A 10,932-nucleotide genomic window follows, 5' to 3' on the forward strand; every position below is an offset into this window, starting at 1 on the left:
AGCTTCAACTGTCGTATTGATCATAAAAATCTACAGTATTGAGTCCGGTGTCCTCTTTAAGGCTTCGCTAGAATCGATCCACCGCACGTTCCCGCACCCTAAAATATGGAAAACTTTGTCTTGTGCTTCATCATTTTCAACTCACAGCCAATCAAATTCCCCCCCCCCTTTGTGTCTCCAACAATTAGGTGAGGGAGGAGAATATGCTCGTTACAGATGTACGAGTCAAGCCGATCAAATTCATTCCTTACAACTCCTTACATTTTAACCGCGTGCCTTGGTCTCCCCCAAAGCTTCGGCGTTTTTACCTACCGCTTGGGAAGAAGAATATATGCAATCATTCCCACCGTAACATGAATCCTTACGCGGCGGCACATGTCACCAAATAAGAAGATAGAGAACCGAAAGGGAGGGAAATAGCAAGAACACAGGGGGGAAGGGAGCACCAGCCATCTCAATCAGAAAAGTAAACAAAGTTAGTCACGGATCACAGAAAAAAAGAGAAAAGGAGAAAGGTCACATTAAATAGATGTAGAATGAAACCATTACTCAGCGTAGCCGGCGCGCTTCACGTTCCGTTTCCATCAGAGAAAGCATGTCACCCTCCTTGCACGGACCCTTTACGTTGCGCACAATCGTGCGATTAGCTTCCGGTGATCCCTCCTCCGCCATGAGGCGAACGCGAACCTGAGTCACGTTACCACGGGAACCAGTGCGGCCCAGCACTTTGATGATTACACCAACTTGTGCCTGATCCGTCTGCTGCACGACAACCTCCTCCTGAGGGGCTTTCTTGTCCTTCTTCGTCGCTGCTGTCGTGGCGGCTGTTGCTACCTCGGCCATGGCTACAGAGCTACACATAATTTAAAAAGAATAGTATGAAGTGCATGTGTGGTAGAAATTTGAAAAGAAAAAAAATAGGGGAGAGGTACAAGTTTACTTGAAAACAATGGTGTATACAAATGCATACGATATAACGGCAAAGACCAATACAGGTAGCAGCTTCTTACAACTATGGTAACATGCTCGCTCGCAGCAATTCTAAACGCTAACCATGACAGTTCGCCGTGCTCCGTTTTATTACTCGTGCCCTTCCAACATGGACTATTCTGTGAGAGACCTATTAAGAGTCGACAATAGTGAACGCCGTTGCTCCTCGGGTAGTTGAAGGGCGCAACTACTGATCGTATGCCATGAAGGGCAATTCTCATCACGGTAAACGTATGACTGTAAGTACACCCAGGTGAAAAAACCCATGATGCCTTGGCAGTCCATCCGGTCTGTTATTCCCCCGTGTCCGGGTATCAGGTCACCAAAATCTTTCATTTTAAATGCTCGTTTCAGTCCGCTGGCGAAAAACCCACCAAATGGCGCAATAAGGGATGCGAACGCAGCAAAAACAAGTGCATGTTGCTGCACCCTGGCGCACCTGATGGTTGTTAACCTGTTGAAAGTCAACGCTTGCACAAACGCAGGCATGGGGACATCTCGCTTTACAAATAGAGGATCCTTCTCACAGTGGAATGCTGAGTGGAAGTCAGTTTTGGCGCAGTACATGTGGGGAAAATAGCTGAGGAATCCGGCGAACCAAAAAGACCATATGATGGTAAAAACGAAAGCCCCAACGAAGCCCTCCACAGTCTTTTTGGGAGAGAGGGCCAGCAACTTCGTTCTCCCAAAAAGTTTACCAAAAATATATGCCCAGGTGTCATTGTTTATAACACAACTTATTGGAAGAACGAACCAAAGCATTCCTCGCATTACATTTGATATTTGGGCGTACCCTTGAGCAGTGACATACAACAGAGTCATTACAATCGCCGCGAGTTGCATGAACTGGTAGCGATACATCCCCTTGCGAAGCGACAGCACAAAACCCACCATCCCAACGAGTGGAAAACCAAATGCGATCATCCAAGCATTCCTGTAATACCTCATAGCGCCTGGGTATGTTGCTACCAAGGGGTCACGTATGCTATACGCTGTCATGGAAAACATAGTAGTGCAAAGAAACCATACTTTCATTATGAAAACTGATGGCAGCTGCTTGTTCTTTCTCTCCCGTTGATTGATCCTGCTGACTTCATGAAACATCAAGCACAAAATGATGATAAGGAGGAAAATAATGGCTTCTGCACCAATGGAAACGAGTCCAAGAAAGAAGTACGCCATGATCAATGAGAACACTGTCCTATTTATAAGGTCCTTGTAGTTGCGAGTCCTTCCCTCAGTTGTCATCAGTGAGCCGGGCCTTGGCGATTCAGCGGATGGAGAAATGTTCCCCTGAAGGGGCAAAAGAACCTGCTTGCTGGACTTGCTTTTCATCTAGAAGCTTTCACTGAAAAATGCAAGGTCAGAAAAAAGTGGGAATGGTTAAGTGTAGAAAAGTTGAAGAAGATTTGCACTCCCCTCGACGGTACTGGTGGTGTGCCCAAAGCGCACAATAACAGATCATCTGGCCCAATAAAAAATATATATGAGGAAAACGCTAATGCGTCTTAAATCAACCAAATAGCTATCTACGCTCCCAACAAGGTTAAGGGTAAAAAATAATAATAATAATAATAGAAAAATAGAGGAGAAATGCGTCTTACGAAAACGTGGAAGTACAAAAAAAAAATAAAGGAGTAAAAAAAAAAGATTGCGCCGTTTTTAAACTAGGTAGGGTACGTTCGTTAACAAAAAAAAATCATTTAAAAACAACTATCTACGCACACATAAAGAACCCTTAAGTCAATAACCCTTTACAGCATAAAGATGGTGCAGTTGCGCAATCTTACACTCGCCACCAAGTTGATACCTTCCCATAATCGGGGTGCGGTAATCATACACTTAAACGGAGCAATATCCCTAAATCGCGTCAATTTACTTCACATCCAAAAGACGCGACGCCTAAGCTCTTTCCTCATCAACCGCACTTCCCGGCTACCCCCATTCGATAAAATTGACGCATTCTCCATAGCACGCCTTCCCAGGTAGTGAACAGTCTCTTTGACAGGTCCGTACGGAACATATTTAAAAACTGGAAAACCGGCTCTCTTAAGCGGAATTGTCAAGTTGTCCGACATGCCATACAATTGGGCAAATGCCACATAACCTTTAACAGGAGGAAGTTGAAGAACAGCCTCAGTTATTTCTTCAAGTGATTTTTGATTGTGAGTTCCGAACAGGGCCTCAAAACGTGTTTCAGGTAACCGGGCTATCTCTCTTAGTATTCGCTCAGCCACAGCTTTGTAGCACGCGTTAGTTTCCTCGTACGTTGGCCAAATGGGGCTTTTGTAATGGTATTTTTCTGCTGTCTCCCTCTCCTGCCTCATGTAGGCACCTCGAACAATTTTCCCTCCCCAAACCCACCCCTCGAGCTCTGCTCGGGTTAAGTCATTGAAAACACGGTCTTCGGTGTAAGTCAAATAGCATTGATATGTGTTATAAACTATAGCCTCCTTTTTATTGAACTGGCGCTGAAACTGCAACACAATATTATCAATGGCAAGTTGATAAAACGTTTGCTCGGCGTCAAACAAAACTCGCACCCGCAAGTCCTTCGCAGTCCGAACAATGACTGACAACCTCCAGTGCAAATGGCGCCATAGTTCGCGCTCCTCTGTAGTAAGTTTTGGAAGCTTGTCGATAATTATCTTCTGCACTGGTGTGGGATCCAGTGCAAGTACGGCCTCAGACACAACCGTTTTAAACTTGTAGTAGTTTGTTTTCCCCTCATTATTTGGATCGAGAACCTGTAAGACGGCATTGATCTCATCTTCTGTGTATTTTTGCGAAGAAGCCAATTTCGTGAGTCCCTTCCGCACTTGGTCACGCGTAATATATCGCTTGTGCTCCGTTTTTGTTCCCATCACAACATTACACTCCTCCACTGGTGGTGGTTGCTCCTCCGTAAAGTATTCTATCCAGTCACGGTGAACGGAGTGCAGGATTGCCGAGACGCGGGCGAGAAGCTGTGGATCACACATGCCTGTCACCTTAACAGCAGCCAATCCAACGCCACCCTCCGGTTTATGTAGTGCGGCATGTAAAACACACATTACGTATAGTTTCATGTTTTCGTCAAAGGCTTGCTTGTGAGGCAGATAGGTAACGGATGTATTGTTGACAAGACTTGCCATAGACAAGTTCGGCGCTTCTGCAATACCTGGGGAGGGTGCGAAACCCTCAGCTTCAGCTTCAGCGGCATAGTCAAGAACAGATCCAATACCCAAATTTTCAAGCGATTTGACGGTGTTCTTGACTTCACGATCGGACTCGCCAGCACAAAAGTGGCCGTACACTGTCCCCTTCACGAGTGTGTTATAGGTCAAAAAGGGTCCAAAAATTGCCTCAGCACGCTTCATAAGAGCCACAGAATTGTTGGAAATGAATTCAAACTTGCAAATGCGGAGCACAAAGAGTGCGCGCAACAACCACCACAGAGATTTCTGACGAAATATGGATGGGTCCGAGAAATCCACTTTTGTCATGGTGCGGAGACTGGCGTCTTGCATTTTTACATTCGCGGCGGAGCGTCGGCACAGGAGGCGAAACATGATAGCTTAAATTACTCTAAGGTTTTGTAGCAAACACAATGAATGAGGTTAGAATAATAATAATAATAAGTTGAATGTTAGACCATCCGGAGTTATACCACCCTTGCGCCACATAACAAACTCCACTGCACCCCACTGCTGCCCATGGTCCAAATGAGAGAAGAATGTAGAACGTAAGACCTTCAATGCTTTGTGGCACAACATAGACAACCCAGAGCATCCACGGGATGCCTTCATGTGCTCTTCGACAAACCACAGCGGCACCATTTGATTTCAAAACAAACGATACATAAACGCTCAAAGCAGAAAAAACAGGTGAAGAACCGAATTTTTCAAAAATGAACTCAAAATCACGAGTGCAGGTGACGCTGGGTAAATAAATAAATAAATTCCAAGATACAAAGAAATCTCTCACCAATAAACGATACTAATATGTACTTAATGAAAGTATGGAGAGTTAACATCAGCATAGTGAGTGAACCTGCATACCTTGCGGCGACACCGCCTTTGGAAACAAATAGTGCTTTCAGGTATAGTTTTTAACCGCCCACTTAAGCGAGAGGATGTACGCACATTCAGTTCGAGAAATCTTCGGACCATTATCGTCCAATAAAAGAGTAAAGGAAATGCCAATATAGTCAACCGTAGTTGTAATGAAAGATATTAATGAGAAAAAGTAATAATAAGCGTCCGCGTTTTTACGCAAGACACACACACACATACAAAAGGGGGTATTCCTCCAACAATAACATGGTGCCACACACATTGCATCTCTGTTTTTTAAAAAAAAATTAGAAGACGTCAACGTTACATTTTCAAACAATGTGTAAGGAGAGGAATCCACAGTGTACAGAGGTGCCACGTACACGTAAAATTAAAGTGAATCACTACTTCTTTTCGTCGCGTACGACGATGCAACAGCAAAAACATAGCCCTCACAAGGGAAAATTGGATAGTTCCAACAGTACGTACGCACTGGACCTTCAAAAATAAAATTAGCAACATGTTTCGTCGATGTCAACCTCCACCCGAGTCACCGGATGAGTCAGCCGTAACACTTCGACAAATCACGCAGTGCAGCAACACAGAGACGACATCGGAGTCGGAGTCCCTTATTGCTTAGGATGCCAGGGTTGTTACACCAAACGTTCCTTCATCGCGCACCTGCTGTTGCAAGCAAAAACAAGAGGACGTACACAAAAATGAGCTTGTAATTAGTTGACGCTCGCAGTCTATAAAACACTCGGTAGCTCGATGCAGACGGTACAACTCTCAGATATCACGGAAAGCACGATAGAGTGTCGCCGTTGACTGCTCGGTGTGTTACGAGCTGTCTGGGCGAATAAAGCACTCGAAAGGGGCACATTTTCGAAAAGACTAAATGGGCGGCACGTCAGTGATGCCACTAAACATTGCGAATTAGTACGCATACGGAGAGGAATTGAAAGCAAGGAAAAGAGGGGGAAAGTGACGCTGCAACGCAGTAAAGATAAATAACTTTTGATAAGGGCATATCAGCTTGCATTTCATAAGAGGAGTATGTAACAGGCAGTGCATGACTCACCGTTCCAAGTTCGTCAGCGTCCAGTAGATCATAACCACAAGAACTCTCAATGATGTGCAATCGCCTATTACCTCCAGCAATTCGTTGTAATCGGCCGATATGGGCCCATTTCCTTGCATTTAGGCAAGAAATGTGCCCGTTGGCAGATGTAACGCACGCGATGTCATCCATGAATACGGCTTCGGACCCACAATATCTTGAAGCAGCAACATCACAACCCATTTGACCAACAGGCGTGTTAGCATGCATATATCTCAAATCCCACAACTTTATTTCACCGTTGCTACCCACGGAAACGAAGTTAAACGTGTTTTCTATGCGCCGAACATAAGATACACAAGCCTTGTCGTGGCGTGGCGCTACGCCGCTGACCCCCCGTGGATTGGGATCACAAAGTGGAAGAACCTGAATTGTCCCGTTCCTCATTCCACATAGAAGCAGAGTGTTGTCCTTGCGTCCAAACGAAAATGTTTCCAGTGAGGAAAGAGGCGTTACACTAAAAGCGCATAACTTCTTCAGTAGGGGTGAGTCTTCCTTCGGCACCGCGACACTGAAAATACTCCGACCGGTTCCAAATATGATACACGCTTCTTCGGCATCACCTGGTAAAGAAGCAAATATCGGGCAAGAAAATACCGCATTCAAGTTGGCAGTAAACACACATTTGGGGGAGATAAACGAATTGTCGGGGTCCCACGTCAGGCAACGAACAAACTTTCCCTGTACTATCACAACCACTCTTCCCCTGACGTAAAATCCTACAGCAGAGCCGCCACTATTTATTGAATCAATTTGATGTTGAGTCACAGTATCATTTTCCACCACACTTAGACAGTGCTGAGTTCCCCTCTCAAAGAAGGCAAACCTCCCAGGGGCGTAACTCTCCACATTACAGCAAGGGTGTATTTGATATGGCACAGGCACCCAGGAGCAACTTTGAGTCCGTAACACTTCTGGGGAGCTTACGGATCTCATAAAGTTTTCGGGTCTCGTCACCCTCTCGTAACGAAAATCCGTGCAAACTGTCGAACTCGAATTCTTCACGCAACTAGAATTACAAGACGTGCTCTGGCTGTCATATATATAAAACCCGATATCAACTGACTGGAGAAGGTTCACCCGCCTAGATTGGTTGTTTATATTCCTTTCCTTTGAGGCGTCAATTAGATAGATTGAATCCAACGACAGGGAGCTACGCTCGTATCTCCTTAGAGTACCGTCTCCAAAATATGCTGCTGGGTTTCGTTTCACTGCTTGTAAATGAAAGTACCTTTTCCTCAACGGGCAAAATACAGTTCCACATTTTACTACTATACTATCACCGTTGTACATGACAAAACGAGAGGGTGCAGAAGGGCCCGCTCTCCCACAAACACGTCTCTCCCTCGAGTTAGCCATCAGCCTCATACGAAGTTCCTCATCCGATGAAGAAGAGGAAGAGGACCAGCCTACCGGCATGACTGCTCTTCAAATCAACGCCACCTTAATTGTATAAGTATAAAAAAAGATGAGAATGTACCCGCGTATAAATATATACGTATATACACATATGTAGAGTAACACCATGTAAAGGCGTCTACATATCAACCACTCGCGCTTTCCCACCAATTTCCCTGTCATTACGTATTTGTTACTCCGGGGGAAATTAAAAATATGTGTACGGACATTTCCTGTTCGATAGAAGTTTATATATCCTACACATGCAAGCGATAATCTTCATGCTTGGGAGGAGTAGAAAGAAGTTCATTACAACATTCAGAGAGATTGATACTTAAAACTAAAAGGAAGTAGACAGGTATTAAGAAAAAAATGTAAAAATAGTCTACCATCAGGCTTCAACGTTTTATACACCAAGGCTTTTGAAAAAAGCGTCGCTGCTTGGTTCTCTCCCGAGGAAGTTTCTCAGCATCTCACTTGGATCTTTTCCACCTCCCACACCAATTATTTCAGAAACATACCTCTCCCCTACGGCAGGGTTCAATAAGCCCCCATTATTCTTGATAAAGTCATACACATCAAGAGCAAACACCTTGGACCACATGTAACCGTAGTATCCAGCTCCGTAGCCGGTAAGGTGGCCGAAACTGCATTCAAAGTGAGTTTCATCATCATACTTAATGTGTGGATTTATTCGGCTGCGAATGTCAGCCATAAGTGCAGAAGTGTCCATCTCCTTTATGTCCTTCACTCTGGCAAATGGGGCACTGAACAACTCCAGAGAATACGAAGCAAACTCCAGTTGTCTTAGGGAATCCCGACCACTGAAAGTATTTCGGGTGTTAACCTTTGATTCAACAAGTTCAGTAGGTAACTTCTCTTTTGTTTTGTAATGGCAAGATATATTCTTGAGAATATCAACTTCCCAAACCCATTCTTCAAGCATCTGCGATGGAAGTTCGACGAAGTCCCTCTTCACGCGGGTACCCGCAAACGTAGCCATTTTACTCCGTCCAAAGAGAGAATGAATAGCGTGTCCAAACTCATGGAAAAAGGTAACCACATCATCATGAAGAAAAAGAGACGGACGTTCGGCGGACGGTGCAGGGAAATTGGCAAGAACCACGGATAACGCAGGAGAAAACTTGCTCTCAGAGCCCTCCAACAAAACGGGAGGAACAACAGAGATACAACAGGCGTGTGAAAATTTACCCTCACGAGGAAATAAATCAAGCACCACATGGCCCAGTGTGTCCTTTGTTTTATTGTTTAACACATGAAGCGTAAATGCGTCCTTATGCCAAAGCTCGTCACCGTTATCAACGCGGGTAAAGGTAACATCAAAAAATCTTTCATATATATCAAAGAGTCCTTTCACGGTTGTGTCAAGAGGAAAGTACTCCTGAAGATCCGTCTCACTGACGTTGAATTTGAATTTTTTAACCTGATTAATCATAAACGGCACATCATAGTCCCTGAGCCTTCCATCTTCAGTCAGAGCACAGCTGCTGTGTAAATTTCTTAGTATTAGCTCAAGCTCCGATTTCCACTTCTCCTGCAAGCGCGGGACGAGGTCGTCGATAAATGCTCGCGCTGCCTCAGGAGATTTGACCATCTTGTCGTCAAGATTAAGTTCGCTGAAGGAAGAAAATTTGAGAAGCTCCGCCAGTTTCTGCCGCTTCGTGACAATCTCTCTGAGAACAGATAAATTTTCAGGATAAGCCTTGTTGCTCGCGGCACGCGACATTTCCCGACGAGTAGAGGCGACTTCACAATTTTTCATCACTGAAAAAAGGGTCGGATAATCCATTTTTAAGACAAACAATCCATCCTTAGTCTTACTGAGACCACTTATAACGTTTTCAGGTACTCCTGCCAACTCCTCAGCTGAGACAACAATCTCGCTTTTGTCCTCACTTATGTTCCGAGAAAAAGTTGTACATAAAGATGAAAGTTCCTTTTGAAGCGACACAACTTTCTCCAATTCGCTGTCCGGTAGCTCCATTCCTTTTCGCTTGTAACCCTTAAGTTCCTCATCGAGCCAATATGAATACTCCCTGTCCCGCCCGCCATTTACATATTCATCCCTGTATGTATTACTTTGAGAAACGGCTTTAAGTGATTCAAAAAGACGCTTGTTTGATTCAAAGTGATCAATTGAAAACGATTGTAGATCAACCATTTGCTGTTTCGCTTCCTGCCGTGTGGCCTCGTCAGGAGAAACGTTCATCGCAACGGAAAGCAAAGAAGCTGACACGCCAATCTCCGCCGCAGCAACGTCTGCTACAGAGGCCGTATTTAAGAATGTTCGAGACGCACTGGAAAGGGAATAAATTCTTTCAAGTTTCTCCAGTGCCCTCCTCTTTGCCTCAGCTGCGACCTCTTGAACCGCAGAAGGGGTCTTAGGGAAAAACTTAGCACATTTGCTTGCATCAACGATATCCGCAAACAGTCTCGACGTCATCAACCCCTTAGATAAGTGTGTAGAATTCTTTGGAACAAAGTAGTACAAACGCACACATGCACGCCAAAAAGTGGTGGGATCAAGTTGGTATGTTAATAAAAGTATGAAACAGGAAACAAGTGAAAGAAAAGAACCGATCAACAAACCCCAAGAGGAGACTAAACAAGAACACACGCAAAGAAACACGCCGTGTCTGCTCCAACCAAAAAAAAAAAAAATGCCGCCGCACCATCCACATAGCCTTATTATTCACGCCGGTAAAGCAACCGAGAGTCGTCAAAGAAAAACTAACGACACTAGTAACAAAATGGGGACCTTCACGGCACGGTAGCGTCCAGCACAGCAGCTGGCACAACTTTTCACAATACGTCACGCAAAGAAGTCTCAACATAAGCGCAACAAAGCAAAAATATTCACACAATAGGTAATATCGGGCTCAAGAATATTAAGGGAAATACCGACGCAGCAACACACGCCACCTAATAAATGGATGAAGTGGCAAAACAGAAAGCATCCTTTAAATGCATAACATGGGAACCGAGTACAATCACCGACGGTCTCCAAACACCTAGATATCAACACGACAAGGTCCCACTACTACCCTTATTCCGGAAAATTGAAACGCTGACACTGCCCTACTTCCCTGCCACAAGCGGCCGACTCTGGAGGTAAGTCAATGACAACCGAACCAAAGGACATTGCAACACTACGCTCCACTAACAAGAAACGCATGTTGCCGCACCGAAGCACATGCCAACAAGTCCATACGCAAGATCCCCGCGGCCTCACTCTGTTACTTGCCGAAGGTCCCAGTCAATCCACTGGTTCCGGCACCCGCGCGGCTCAGTGAGACATAAAAAGTTCCGACCCCAATCGAAGGAGGTCGTCCCGGTAGAAACGTTGCGAAAGGGCGAAGTGACTTTCTG

The 10,932-nt window shown here is 44.9% G+C and overlaps 4 protein-coding genes and 1 pseudogene across 5 annotated transcripts; all 5 read right to left on the minus strand.

Annotated features, from left to right (window-relative positions):
• Positions 1-549: 549 nt before the first annotated feature.
• On the minus strand, positions 550-861 carry TEOVI_000907200:pseudogene (annotated as a pseudogene). The gene has a single exon. A coding segment is annotated over exon 1 (312 nt).
• Positions 862-1,104: 243 nt separating this feature from the next.
• On the minus strand, positions 1,105-2,325 carry TEOVI_000907300 (CDP-DAG synthase; the record flags this gene model as incomplete). Its single annotated transcript, XM_067222064.1, has 1 exon — positions 1,105-2,325. The coding sequence occupies one exon, from the start codon at positions 2,323-2,325 to the stop codon at positions 1,105-1,107; it is 1,221 nt and encodes a 406-aa protein (XP_067078165.1).
• Positions 2,326-2,870: 545 nt separating this feature from the next.
• On the minus strand, positions 2,871-4,541 carry TEOVI_000907400 (proline dehydrogenase; the record flags this gene model as incomplete). The annotated part of the gene is made up of 1 exon (XM_067222065.1): positions 2,871-4,541. The coding sequence occupies one exon, from the start codon at positions 4,539-4,541 to the stop codon at positions 2,871-2,873; it is 1,671 nt and encodes a 556-aa protein (XP_067078166.1).
• Positions 4,542-5,946: 1,405 nt separating this feature from the next.
• TEOVI_000907500 (uncharacterized protein) lies at positions 5,947-7,563 on the minus strand (the record flags this gene model as incomplete). The annotated part of the gene is made up of 1 exon (XM_067222066.1): positions 5,947-7,563. The coding sequence occupies one exon, from the start codon at positions 7,561-7,563 to the stop codon at positions 5,947-5,949; it is 1,617 nt and encodes a 538-aa protein (XP_067078167.1).
• Positions 7,564-7,948: 385 nt separating this feature from the next.
• Positions 7,949-10,006, minus strand: TEOVI_000907600 (thimet oligopeptidase, putative; the record flags this gene model as incomplete). The annotated part of the gene is made up of 1 exon (XM_067222067.1): positions 7,949-10,006. One exon carries the CDS (start codon positions 10,004-10,006, stop codon positions 7,949-7,951), a length of 2,058 nt encoding a protein of 685 aa, XP_067078168.1.
• Between the last annotated feature and the right edge of the window lie 926 nt (positions 10,007-10,932).

Source organism: Trypanosoma equiperdum (assembly GCF_001457755.1).
Source record: "Trypanosoma equiperdum strain OVI genome assembly, contig: ctg_1552, whole genome shotgun sequence".
In the NCBI taxonomy this organism is placed as follows: domain Eukaryota; phylum Euglenozoa; class Kinetoplastea; order Trypanosomatida; family Trypanosomatidae; genus Trypanosoma; species Trypanosoma equiperdum.